Raw genomic sequence first — 14152 nt, 5'->3', positions numbered from 1 at the left:
AAAGCAACTCAACTATCACTTAGCTCTGAAGAAATTAACCAAATCTAACTGCACCAAAGGAAAGAGAAGGGGCAGAGATTCCTCAGACTTCTCAGGATCTATTTGAAGAATCAACCTCACATTGCCAAATCAGGACTTGCTACCACATTTGCACGAAGAGTTAGCAGTTCCCAAATTTTCTTAGGGAAAAAGACTAGCTCCTGATGAGCCAGCAAGAACATCTTTAGCTTAGAGCAGCAGTGGCGTAGTGGTTAAGAGCAGGTGCATTCTAATCTGGAGGAACCGGGTTTGATTCCCAGCTCTGCTGCCTGAGATGTGGAGACTTATCTGGGGAATTCAGATTAGTCTGTGCGCTCCAACACATGCCAGCTGGGTGACCTTGGGCTAATCACAGCTTTCCGGAGCTCTCTCAGCCCCACCTACCTCACAGGGTGTTTATTGTGAGGGGGGAAGGGCAAGGAGATTGTAAGCCCCTTTGAGTCTCCTACAGGAGAGAAAGGGGGATATAAATCCAAACTCTTCTTCTTCTTCTGAATCTCAAGTTTATTATCTATTTAGAGTCTTTTGATGCCACCTCTTCAGAGCTGTGTAAACCTACTCTATACACTATATCATTGCAACGATCATTGTAGCAAAACTTAGATTGAGAAAAAAGCCCTTTTTGCCATGCTAACTCCTTCTTTTTAAATGTCCCTGTACTCAGTAATTCACGCATGTATCAATTTCAAAAAATAACAAGTCTATTGATTATAATTATCAGCCATGGAGAAATGATGAAAAGAATGAGACTAAGCCCATTAAAGGCTAATGTTGATTTTGCAGGAAACATTATTGATACTAAGAGATAAGAGGGTAATTTCCTATTCACATAAGATGATCTTATTACACCCACTCCTAAGTATAATAAATCATGCAATGACACGTTTGCTATTCCTCCTAATGCAAGTTAAAAACTTGAAAGCTGGCTGTAAGAAAGAAATAATGGCAGCAGTTTCCCATCACCTGAATGATATTGCCTCAAATTTGTTTTCATTAAATGTTAGGAATAAAGTTTCTTCTGAACCACCAGAGTTAACAAAAGTTGCAAAAGATCTGCTCTAGAACCAGGGTTACCTCAATATGAAAGTTTCATATTTCAATACCAAATGGACCAGTGATGATGGCAATTTCATGTACAGCACTGAGGCTGCTATGTCGAGGAAGGTAATGATAAACCAACCTCTGCTCATCTCTAGCCTTGAAAATCCCATGAGGTGGAACTTCACAGTATGTTTCACGTTTTATAGGCACCACCAAGGTCTGATGATGACTTTCTCATCTTTAATTTTGTCATGCTGCACAGATACACAAAGAAATATTCAATATGTACTTCCACATAAATATATCAGTATGTTTTTACTGGGTAGGAAGGATCAAATATGGTTTTTGCATGGGCGATACCCACTTCAACAACTTGCGCAGCCTGTCAAATTCTCCAAACAGACTGACCATCTCCCCCCTTTATCTCTGCAGAACTAAAGCCCTCAGGCTATCTTAGCCTTGAAGTTCCTGATTTCCTCCCACATTTTCCATGCCTGGAAGCCTTTTTACAGCCATCTCTGGAACATTTCCAAAGTTCCTTCTCACCTTGTCTCCACTTAAGTCTATGCATATGCTCAGAAACACTGTGGTGATTTAAGCTGCCCTCTCTGCGCCTGTGCAAAATCCCTATTCTCTCAACTCCTGAATATCCAAGATGGTCCAGAAATGAACGCCAGTTTTTATAAAAATGTATCCTGTGATTACAATCCCCACAGCACAGGAGAGCTCAGCAGCATGGGGCAGCCTAGTCTCTCTGCTGTCAATTTAAATCCATCCCTGTTCAGGTAAGTACAGGTATACATTTTGTTTTAATTTATAGGCTCCTCTTACTAAAATTTTGCAATGATGTATTTTTAACGCACTGGTAGCTTTATCAGAGTCTTTAAGAGTCTAAGTAGCAATTACAAGCCTTATAATTTTAAAACAGGGTTTAAGAGCAAAGACAATTTTGATTTGTGGAGGTGAGGTGTTATAGCAGCATTACCTCATGCTGAGTGTGCAATGGTATACATGTCTGCAAGGGAGCTGACGTCTTAATCTGTGCTGGACTTGGAGGCTTAGTGGAAGGCTGGGAGAGCCTTTTCGTACTCCATTACTTCTTGGGGGATTTTCCAGTTATACCAAAGTTGTTGCTGCAATAACATTATCCTGGACTGGGTATGGGAACAAACTAAGGATGCTTAGGATATCACCTAAACCTTGTTCTTCAACCACCACAACCTGGGACCAAATTCTGCATCCATGCAGGGATTACAACCATTCAGGATCTAGGCTAGGTGCTAGTGGTGGTGAACCTTTGGCACTCCAGATGTTATGGACTACAATTCCCATCAGCCCCTGCCAGCATGGCCAATTGGCCATGCTGGCAGGAACTGATGGGGATTGTAGTCCATAACATCTGGAGTGCCAAAGGTTCACCACCACGGTGCTGGTGTCCTAAGCTATTTGGAGGCAGGGTTTAAGAGAACACTGTTTATCGGCCCTTGAAAGAAACATGCTTAACTTTGAGTCTAATGTGATTCTAATTTTGTTAGAATTATAGAATCATAGAGTTGGAAGGGGCCATATGGACCATCTAGTCCAGCCTCCTGCTCAGTCTAGGGCAGGGGTGGCCAACCTATGGCACTCCAGATGTTCATGGACTGCAATTCCCATCAGCCCCTGCCAGCATGGCCAATTGGCTCCTCTACGTGACAGCCTTTCAAATACTTGAGAGGAATCACCCCCCCTCCTTCTCCAGACTAAACATTCCCAAGTCTCCCAGCCTTTCATCCTAGGGTTTGGTCTCCAGATATTTACGCCTTCCGGCATTCCAGCTCACTCTTCCTCTGGTCCTACAATGACCTTAGAATGAGCGGAGATTACACATGTACATCAAGCAAACCTTTTTTTACCTGCTAAGCTGCCACATAATTTAGCATTACTCAAACATCACAATTATAATAACAAAAAACTATGACTAGTGATTTTGATGGTTCAATGTAACACATCTCCAGCTCAATTGAAAAACCGAGCTAGCTGTACTGCTACAAACCACTGCATGCCAATTAGGGATAAAATACAACTCAAGCAGACCAATAATTACCGTTTTTATTTCCTTTATGCAAAGCTGTTTACAAGGCCAGTTTCCCCAAAACATATTTAATGTTAATTTGCAGTTATTTTTCTTTGGGTACAACTTGTGACTGATTGCTTTCAAAAGGGGATGCCTTTTAATTAAACGTACAATTAACTACGTCAGATTTTTTTGCTTCAGGGTTCAAAGAATCTTTGAACTAATTTAACATATTATAATATTTATTAATTGAAGCTTCTAAAAAACCCCAAACTGGGCATCTTCCAGTTCAGTTACAAAATTAGATAATTCCAAAGTATGGCAATGCTACCCGCTTACACCAAATATTTTGGGCATGTACAAGCAGAGGGAAATACAGAAGCCGAAACCGTACTAACAAATCTACCATTCAAAAATTCCTCCTCCAGGTGATTTATATGTTGTAGCTCAACAAAAAGGAATTGCTTGTCTGGAGGCAGCATGCTGCAATTGTAGGAGAAACAGATTAAAGGGCCAAAGGAATCTTGCCAAAGGGACAAGAAGAGCTACAATCTTCTTCTAGCACAGGTGGCAAAGAAGGGTATCCAATTCACTTGTACCATATAAAAGGAAATAACAGGTATAACTGAGGACTGCCCAATTTGCTGCTTTGTGTGCCACCAACCAACATTTGCTTCTTTAGTTCAAGGACTACCATTACAGTACTTCACATTGCTAAGAAATCAAACTTTACATAAAATACCTTACAGGAAGCAGTGCAGTTTCAATACTTCCATTTTTATTGAAGAAGCACATTAGCATTTATACTGCATACTTTTCAACTGGATGGCATCCGTTCTTTCAGCAATTCTTACAATTTCCCTTTACGGATGGCTGCTAGAGTGACCCTCGTGTTCACGCCTGGGGAGCTAATGTGAGATTTCAACCTGACATTTCTCAGATCACAATTCTGGGATGCTGGAAATTCTGTGAATGAGATTCCAAATGAATGAGATTCTGCCTTTGAAAAAGAAGGACATGGGGCACCAATACATAAGGGACTACCATGTGAAAGAAGGTTGGGGGGAGCTTATGTTTTCTATCTTCCAGGCTGTTATTTTAAAAAAAATCTGGAATGGCCCCACGGAAAAGCCGCTTGCAATGGTGGGGCAAGCATAAAGGACAAGAGTGGGACTCATTTACAGCCGTTGTGCTGTACCGGCATAGCAGATGGCTGGAAAAACTGTTAATACTTTCCCTGACTTGAGTTTACAAGTTTCTAGCGTGAAGACAGCCTGAGCCAGCATTACTCAGAGAAGATTCAGGTTATTCATAAATGTATGAGGAACAGTGGGAAGATGCCCACAGACAACATCAACCAACACCTTCTCTTTCATCTCCTCCATAGCATGCACATCAGCAGGAAAAGGAAAACATGACAATGAATTAATGCTTCTACGAAGTTCACAAGTGGAGCAAAAGGCCAAGATAGGAAATACTCTTGTGATGATGACGTCATCTCTCCTCCAGCTATCCATATAGTTACACAGGAGAGATATGCAGGTTGGCAGCAGTAACTTTTCCAGAGCTGGTAAAAACAGCCAAGCAAACGTGTGAGCAGAAGATCCCAGGGAAGCTGTAGAAATTATGAACTGCAGCTAGGGGGCATTTTTGGTTTGCATGAGGGCTAACAAATTGAAACGTAATCCTAATAATACTGGAGGTGATACTGGTGATGGTGGTGCAGACTAACTCAGGAACTCAGCTGTTATAGATGGGGGTCACACTCCCATTCAAGAAGCAGGTTTATAGGGGTACGCCAAGACCTGGGCCTCTTGTTTAGGGGTACGCCAGGACCTGGGCCTCTTGTTGGATAAATAGATGGCACCAGTGCCTTTCAAAAACTTCAGCCCTTCCTGGGTGGGAAAGATCTTGTCACTGTGGTGCATATCCTGGTAAAATCTAGATTAGATTACTTTCATGTGTTTTATGTGAGGCTGCCCTTGAAGACTGACCAGAAGCTACAGTTGGTACAGGATGCTGCCACCAGAATGTTGACAAGATTCAGTCATTGGGATCACATCTCCCCTTGCTCTACTTACAATGGTTTCTAATTTGCTTCTGAGTCCAATTCAAAGTGCTGGTATTGACTTTAAAACCGTTTAGGACCAGCATACCTTATGAACTACCTACTCCTGTAAGTATTTTCTTTTCCATTCTGGATCATTACATGCCCTGCTTTGGGTACCACTGCCATCTGAAGCTAGACGGGTGGCAACCTGAGAGAGAAACTTCTTGGTTGTGGTGCTGAAATTTAGGCACTCCCTCCCCAGAGCGATTCTATCTCCCTCTATTGTTGCCTTCTGCCATTGAGTGAAGACTTCTTGTTTTGTTGTGTGGTTTCCGGACTGTATGGCTGTGTTCTAACAGCATTTTCTCCTGACGTTTTGCCTGCATCTGTGGATGGCATCTTCAGAGGATCTGATAGTTGGAAAGGAAAGGAAGTGGAGTATATATACCTGTGAGTGAAGGTCAGTGGGTGAGGGCATCTGAATAGGAGTGGCCTGGCAACTGAGTAACAATGATGTGTAGCATGTGAGTAACAACTTCATTGTTACTCAGTTGCCAGGCCACTCCTATTCAGATGCCCTCACCCACAGACCTTCACTCACAGGTATATATACTCCACTTCCTTTCCTTTCCAACCATCAGATCCTCTGAAGATGCCAGCCACAGATGCAGGCAAAACGTCAGGAGAAAATGCTACGAGAACACGGCCATATAGCCCAGAAACCACACAACATCCCAGTGATGCTGGCCATGGAAGCGTTCGACAATACTTCTTGTTTTGTTTGCCATCCCCCACTAACTGTTATTAGCCCTCCTGTGTGTGCTGTTAAGTGTGTTTATATGCTTTATTGAATTGTTAAAATATTTTGTGTAGACTTCTAATTTAAAATGTTGTTTTAATATACTGATATTTCCATGTGCATCACGGCCTTGGGCGGAAAGGCAGGATAGAAAGGTTTAAAATAGAATAAGTAAAATAAACTTCCAGAAGCATCCAACTGATTACTGCTGGAAACAAAACAAATGAACTAGGCAAACCTTTGGCATGATCCAGCAAAACAATAGCAGTATTCTCTAAAGAGCTGTTTACACCACTTCTCTAAAAGACCAAAGCGGGAATTCTGAAAAATGAAACACAGAACAAAAAGCAATGTCCTTCACTGGACTCAAAACCTTGTGACACTCTGAAGATCTGCATGTTTTGAAGCATCTTTCCCTTTTGCACTCCACACAGTTTCAATACCCATCAGCTGAAGTGATAAATTTAAATTTACTTCCCAGGTTGCAGTGTAGGAGAAAGGAAACCTGGAATCTCACCAAGGAAGCTGGCATAAAAAGATATGCCAAGGTTGCCTAATTTAATTTTATAATCACAAGAGATTTTACACAGTCATTTGTAGTGTTTAAAGACTGACTAATTAAAATACATCACTAAAGACCTTGTGGGCAGTTAAAATAATAAAACAAGATCTAAATCTTTCAGCTGAAGCCAGAGAGAGTTCGTTCCAAAAATAATATGCACCAGAATATGGTGATGTCTGAATCACACGTGTATGCCACGTACTATCAAAGACTTCAGCATTTAGGGAAATTATATAAAACATTCTCCCCCACATCACAGATTGTGAATGCACAATGAGGCGGAGACTACTTGCAAGGGTAGTCTGAGAATCCAAGGTATCCAAATACTCACACTGAACAAATAACTAAAGTGAGTAAGTCAAGCCAACAGTTCTGGCATCATACGTATGTTAAATATCATTTTAAAAAACCTGAGGAAATGAAACACATACAAGCACACAAACACACCTAAGATAATTTTTCATTTATTCATACAAGACAAGCCCCAGACATGCTTTAACTTTTACTCATACTTTCTTCCACATTCACACCCCAACCAGAAGGAAGCCTCGTTTCTGTTCAAAGTGATGACTAGAAGAGACAAGTTCTTTCCCTTGCAGTTTGAACCCACCTGTCTTGCACCTAACATCAAGTGGTATGGAGCAGCCATGCAGGGATTCAAGAGGACAGGTGAACAGACAGGCTGGGCTAAGTAGAAGCACAGTCTATGTAGATGCGATGGTGAAGTGTCCCTGCATGGGCTGGTCACTTACAGCTTGGCAGCTTTCTGTCAGATATGGAGTCATGTTTAAAAAAGAGAAACCAGTCCTCCCTTCAACTACTCATACATTAATTTATTTTTTTCAGAATTTGGGACCAAAGCCTGCAGCATTTCAGTCTACTATCTCATTCAACACAATGCATCCAATAACTCTTTGAATCATGACTATAGATGAAGAGTTTGGATTTATATTTCCCTTTTCTCTCCTGTAAGGAGACTCAAGGGGACTTAAAATCTCCTTTTCCTCCCCTACTCACAACAAACACCCTGTGAGGTGGGTGGGGCTGAGAGAGCTCTGAAGAACTGTGACTAGCCCACGGTCACCCAGCTGGCATGTGTTGGAGTACACAAACTACTCTGGTGTGTATGTGTATGTGTGGGGGAGGGGAGGGGACAGGAAGAGAATATCAGCTCTAGGACATAGCCCCCTTTTTCAACAGCATATGGTGCAGGGAATTGCTTTGCCCCTTTCATTTCAGGAAGATTATTTTTTGGGAAGGGGCTACAATATTGATATAACTTCTATATCAGCTATATTGATATAACAATAATTTAAAGCCTTTTACAAACCAGCAATCTTCAGACTACCAGGGGTGATGAGATCTGTACCTTTCAGAGTGCACCACAGGGCTACCTTGAGGAAGGAGAGCTAACATTAAAACGGTGACTAAGGACAAACTCTGGCATATACTCCACTGTGACCACAGATTATAAATCAAATAAACATGACACCAATTTCAAAAGAGATGCAAAGTAGATCAGTAGAGAAGATGAGCCAAATGAAGGAATGGAAATTTGACAAAGCCTCTGCCCAGCCCCCTCCCTCACCCACCCTAAATGCATCACAGGAAAACTCATATAATGACATTCTTACTAACACATGAAGAAGCACCCCAGATGTGCCACACCACATCAAATGTGCTCACGTGCACACAGAAAGCAGCAGTATCTCTTGGTACTCATACATGCTGAAGAGATGCACTCTGAAAACATGCAGAAATGCCACAGCACTATCTGTGACCAGCTGTGTGTGCACAAGCAGCAGCACAAAACGTGCAAATGTGACAAAGAGAATGATCAAGCTTTATAATGAAAGAAGGCTGAAAACAGCCACTGCCCATACACAACAGTATAGAAAGACATTGTTGCAGAATATTTCCTATATTCCATTCTGCTCTCCCCATCATACTAAAACACTGCCCTTGAGGACAAGGTCAAACTCAGATGTCCACTTCTGACACCATATCACTTGATTTCTCATTGGCAGTAATTCTACTTTTGTGCTCAATAGTCCCTGCAACACTCATGCTCTCCTTCCACAATGGTCATATAGCTGGTCAAAGACATGCTCAGGTTGGATCTCCAACGTAAGGGGGGGAAAAGGATCATTTTTGCCTCATCGCAAAATCCCAAGAGTTTCTTCATGATTTCACATCACATCAAACCTGCACTCTCAAAACTGCCCCTTCCCCAGGAATTTGTTCTTACCAGGGGCTTCCAGTCACGTAGTAAAAGTGAATTCATATATGAAAGCTTCACCACTCAATAACTGTAAAATCAAGTCAGAACTTGCCTTTCTGAAGCAGCCACTGCTAGCACAGATCAACCACCAGAAGAAACACTATGCAATATCACCTCATCTCACCTCAAGACACAGTATTTTTTTCATGAAGACAAGTTTTCACTGAATGACATCCATGAATACAGGGCATGTGCAAATAACTCTCAGGATATTCACGTGTGGGCTGGATTTCAAGACAATCTCTATGGTTCAGGAACAGAATGCAGTTCAGTTTCCTTGTATGACTTTACTACTTTAGATTTTGGAACTGATGGTTTTGAAAGTGTTTTTTACATTTAAAAAGTTAAATGCACAGCTTAAAACAAACTATGTAATGTCGAAGGCTTTCACGGCCAGAATCACTTGGGTGCTGTGTGGTTTCCGGGCTGTATGGCCGTGTTCTAGCAGCATTCTCTCCTGACGTTTCACCTGCATCTGTGGCTGGCATCTTCTTAAAACAAACCGTTTTGTCTGGTTTGACTTAGTGGTAGCTCAATTTTCACAAGCGTCCCAATCACCATGTGGCTGCACGTGTTTTCAAGCAAGGTATCCTCATGTGCAGTCTGGGGTGGTATAGCCACCTGTGGTGGTGCAGCCATGTGAATGTCTTGCATCATGGTTAGTTTTTGAACAGATTAACTCTCTGGGTGATTTCACACAGGCCAAAGATAACAAGTTCAGGCCCTTTTTAAAAGTGTTATGGGGGAGAAGTTCCCACAGAACTAACCTGTTACATTTGCCCAAACCTGGGTTAAATAAAAGTTGCTAAATTAGCAACTTTTTTTCTTCAGCCCGGGTTTCAGAAGATTCTTGTTGCTTGTGCAAACTACGGCAAGCAGGAAGCATCCTATTCCCACTCCTTAGGCACCCACCATTAGAGTGGATTTTCTAGGTGGCCATGTTGTGCCAGTAAGTGGGTGGAAGGGATTCTTGGGTGTGCAGTTTGCAGGGAGACACACCGTTTCCCACGTGAACCATGCCACCTCCTGTCACTGGGATCCCTGCGTTCCCAAGTGGCCCCTGCACCCACCATGCAAATGACGACACAAGCAACATGGGCTAAGTGAACCCGTTAGTGTTGCCTATGAAGAATCATCCTCAGCAAGGACAGTTAACCTTGGGGTTTGGATTAGGAAAAGAAAGTTTTCTCTAAGTTATATCAGTGAGAAATTAAGGGAGTAGCAGTATAGGGTGTACGCGGAACTTTCATTGTAAATTGTTGAGAACGCCAATAAGCCTCCAAAGTCTATCTTTCAAACACAGACCGGTGATCAGCTATTCACAGAACCACAAGACATTTATGGTTGCTAGAAAGTATCACAGTGCCATTTTACTACCATGGTGAGTTCAATTTCTGAATCAGTATACCAGTGAAAAATTGATGTTTTCATCCCAGTCCATTATCCAACACCTCCTTATCTTATGAACTGGCAGACAATGAATCTATCATCATAGCTGGGCCAAGGCTGCAATGTTTAGCCATTTCATGGGAGCAAGACCCATTATTAAAAATGGGACTTGCTTCTGAGAAGACCTGATTAGAACTTCTCCCTAAGAGACTTCTAAACTGTGAATGGCGACAGTAACAGTTTGGTTGGAAACAGTTGATCCACAAAACTGTACAAGGTATTCTTATTCCAGCAGGAAATAAGGATCAGACATCTCAGTGCATCATTTTGAACTCTACAAATTCTTCTGGGTTCGGTTATTTTGCCTGCAGATAAAATTGACACAAACTCCCAAAGTACAAAATCACCAAAAAATGCAGAGTCATTAGCACCTCCCCATTGCTAAATATAACTTCCATGGCATTTATGAATAACAGGGGCAATATTTAGATGTACAGCTGTACTAATCTGGCTTTACACATGATCTACTAAGGACTAGATTTTGAAACATAAACAGACTTCTGAAATATAGTCTACCTAGTGGGAGATGATTGGGGGGGGGGAATACTGTGGAAGCTGAGGGAAAAGAAAAGCTTCTGTTAAAAGCAGACATAACAATGACACTGAAGAGATGTTTCCCCCCAGCTTTGATCTATTGGAAGGGAAATGAAAACAAATTCCCTCTTCTTGCCCTTCCCTTGCTAGAAGCAACTATGCTAATTGCACAGCAAAATGAAGTTACTTATCCACCTGCCCTAAAGCCAAAGTGCAATGCACCCAATCTCTGGAAGCCAGAGGCTCCGGGATTCGCAAGTCACAGCCCAAGGCAAAGGACCAAATGACAAAGCACATTGTGATGTTAGCACTCACACCAGCTAGACTGAAACTGTGCCTCTCTAATAAGCCAAGGTGGATATTTGGAAAAACAAACACTGCCCTGTCTTTAAAAAAATAACCCAGCGGAAAACAGGCATCCTAGTGGTAAAAACTCTTTTTCCGGAGAGCAGATTCCCCACTGGGGCATGCATGGGCTTGACTTGCATTCCAGCTGACTTTATCTCCTCCCCCTCCTTTGATGCCACCCACTCTGTCTGGCTTCTCTGAATGCATCCAGGTGTTCCCCTGATAAGAAACAGGAAGCGGCTCCACACTTCCTCCCCCCCACCAAGCATTTGCCCCCCCACCCATTCCTCCTTGTTCCCTGACCCTCAAGGCCAAGTCAGGTCCCTTGGCTGAACAAAGAAAGAGACTGCAATTCTCTCAGAAAGCTGGGGGAAAGAGAGAAAGGGAAGCTATATTCTCTGGCAAACATGCAGACAATGCCCTTCTCTGGCAGCATCAACACTGACATCTTTCGGGGAGGGCGAAAGAGATGCCCAACCATCCCAGCCTAAGGCTAACAGCAGCTGCCCATCAGCACATTACCTTCTATGGAAAGGGGAAAAAAATACTCCTCCAAGGAAGGAAGTGACTCACGCTGTGCCCTGCCTAATAATTCCACTGAAAAGAGACACTTCCCTTAGCACATGTGCCCCCCCCCCCCCCGCTTTCAAAAAAAAAAAGGCAGCCCCTGAAAGATTCCCGACGGGGCGAAGGGAATAAAAGAACCAACTTACTGAGGTGTAGTTGCTTTTCTGGCTCTGGTTCCGGATCTCCTGCTCTTGGAACTGCAGCCCTGCCAGGTGTTTCTCCAGCGCCTCCCAGTCCATGGTGGGCACCTGAGGCTCCTGCTCTTTCAAAACAGTCCCTCCAGTGGGATGCTCCCAAGGCTGAAAGGCCACCAGCGGCCCCCCATTGCTTAGCTTGCCCACACCGCTCCCAGGCTGGGCTTTCTGGCGGTGGGGGGCTCTGCTAGAGTCCCTGCCCCCTCTGTGTCCAGTCCTGCGGCCGACGGGCACCACGTTGGCATTGTGCCGGAGATCCAGGGGGTGGTGGTGGTGGTGAGCCGGGGGGTTGCCATTGGGAGCTGGGGGCGGCATGGTGGGGGCGGCGAGGCCGGGGCTCCTCACCTCCTCCAGCTCCTGCGCTAAACTCCTCTTGGCAGGGGGGAGTTGGGCATAGCAGCGGGCATAGTCCCCTTCTGCCTCCCACACATCAATCACCTTCCTCTTGTACACCTGGAAATCCTCCTCTTCTTCTTCCTCCTCCTCCTCCTCCTCCTCTTCTTCCGAGTCCTCCAAGGCAGCCAAGTCTAGGCTGGTCGGCGACGGGGAGGATTTGCATTCCGAGCAAGGGGTGGCTTTGCTGGAACTGGACTCCGAGCTGGAGCGGCTGCTGCAGGGGTCGCTGCCTAAATCCATGCCATCCTAGAGGGGGGAGAAAAGGAAACGAGAGAAAAGAGTCAGTGCAACTGGAGAGACCAACCCCAAGACTAGGGTTCCTCCTCCTCCTCCACGCTGGAATAACATCGCCGCCAGGCACAGAAAGAGCCAGACACGGACTTGCCTCTCCAGATGCTGCCAGACCCTTCAAGGGAGGGGGGAGAGGGAGGGGGAGGGCATGGAGATGGGAGGGGCGCTCTCTTTGGAGGGACTCCCTCTCCGCCACTTGCACAAAGTTTCCTCCCAAGCCTACCCTCCCTTCCCCCCGGCACGGCACTTTTGCAAAGGAGGAGGCGCCCACCTCCGGCGGATCAGGCGCGGCTTCCTGAAGTCTGCCGGGGGTGACAGCGGGGGCTTCAGGCCGGCAGCTGGGGGAAGGGGAGTCCCCCCCCCCCCCACAGCAATAAGTCCTGCCTTGCAATGGCTCCGGAAACTTCCCGGCTCCCTCGCCCAATTGCAAAGACCGAAGGATCAGCCGGCAACGCAGGAGAAGGGGCGGGAATGGGAAAGCCAGCCGAGGAGGACACGCCGGCCTCACACCGCCCCCTGCGGTACAGACGGGGAGATCCCGGCGAAAAGGGGGGTGGGCGGCTGGAGGAAGAAGCTCGGCTGCATCGTGGAGGGTCGCTGTGCCATGAGCGCCACTCGCCTTTCACACGAGGCGACGCCTCAGCCTCTCCCTTCTGGATGCAGGCACGGATGTAGGGGCGCGCGTGCGGAGGCCAGGCTCAGTCCTGGACCTTTTTACAAGGGATGGGGTGGGGAGAGGATAAAATGTGCTTTGGCCCCACGTGCACGGTGTTTCTGCTCTCCCCTCTAAACAGCCGCCATTCGGAGAGGCGAGCTTCTGTTTATTACTTTTTAATGGCTTTTTGCTGCGGACAAAGTGCCCTCTTGGCTCGCAAAAGCCTGTGCTGCAATAAGTGGGTGGGCCTCTTAAGGGGCCGCAGAAGTCTTGTGTTGTTTTTTCTAACGTGCCTTTAACAGGGCAGGAGTTGGCTGAGTTCAAACAGGCTGTATTGTTGAAGACTTTTAGGGATTGAATCCACAGTTCCCAGCTGTGTGGCTGAGCAGGTCTGGTAGTTTTTGCCAGTGGTGGGATCCAAACATTTTGGTAACAGGTTCCCATGGTGGTGGGATTCAAACTGTGGTGTAGCGCCAGTGGGGCTGGTTGGGGCACAACAGGGGCATGGCCGGGCATTCCGGGGCAGGGCATTCCTGGACAGGGCTGTGGTAAGGACGCAGGCGCTGTGCCGGTCCAGGCGGGATACAAATGCACACAGGCGCAGGCTGCCACGCACACCGGTGCACCTCCTGCTAGACTGCTTCAAGTTCTGCGCGGTAGTGCTGAGAGGAGGGGCGTAACTAAGGCAAAAATCACATGGCAAAATCACCAATTAGTAACCCCCTCTTGGCACAGACAAATAATTAGTAACCTACTCTCGGGAACCTGTGAGAACCTGCTGGATCCCACCTCTGGTTTTTGCCCCTAGTGTTTCGCCCACGTCAGCTGCTGGCACAGGCATTTCACTGAAAGATGGGTTTCCCTTCATCAGAGAAATCTCCGATTCCGCA

General features: G+C 45.3%; 1 protein-coding gene across 5 annotated transcripts in view; it reads right to left on the bottom strand.

Moving 5' to 3' along the window:
• SCHIP1 (schwannomin interacting protein 1) overlaps positions 1-14152 on the bottom strand; it is a 489092-nt gene that overhangs the window by 104344 nt on the left and 370596 nt on the right. For 3 of the 5 annotated variants that reach the window (XM_048505148.1, XM_048505149.1, XM_048505150.1), the window contains one exon: positions 11873-12562. In XM_048505148.1, coding sequence (XP_048361105.1) covers positions 11873-12562 — 690 coding nt within the window. Of the gene's footprint in view, positions 1-11872; positions 12563-12701; positions 12826-12878; positions 13024-14152 lie in introns of those variants that run through there. The other 2 variants (XM_048505151.1, XM_048505152.1) reach the window with 2 other exon arrangements.

The sequence above is a fragment of the Sphaerodactylus townsendi genome, linkage group LG08, assembly GCF_021028975.2.
Source record: "Sphaerodactylus townsendi isolate TG3544 linkage group LG08, MPM_Stown_v2.3, whole genome shotgun sequence".
Taxonomy (NCBI): Eukaryota; Metazoa; Chordata; class Lepidosauria; order Squamata; family Sphaerodactylidae; genus Sphaerodactylus; species Sphaerodactylus townsendi.
This window is presented reverse-complemented; position numbering and strand designations above follow the sequence as displayed.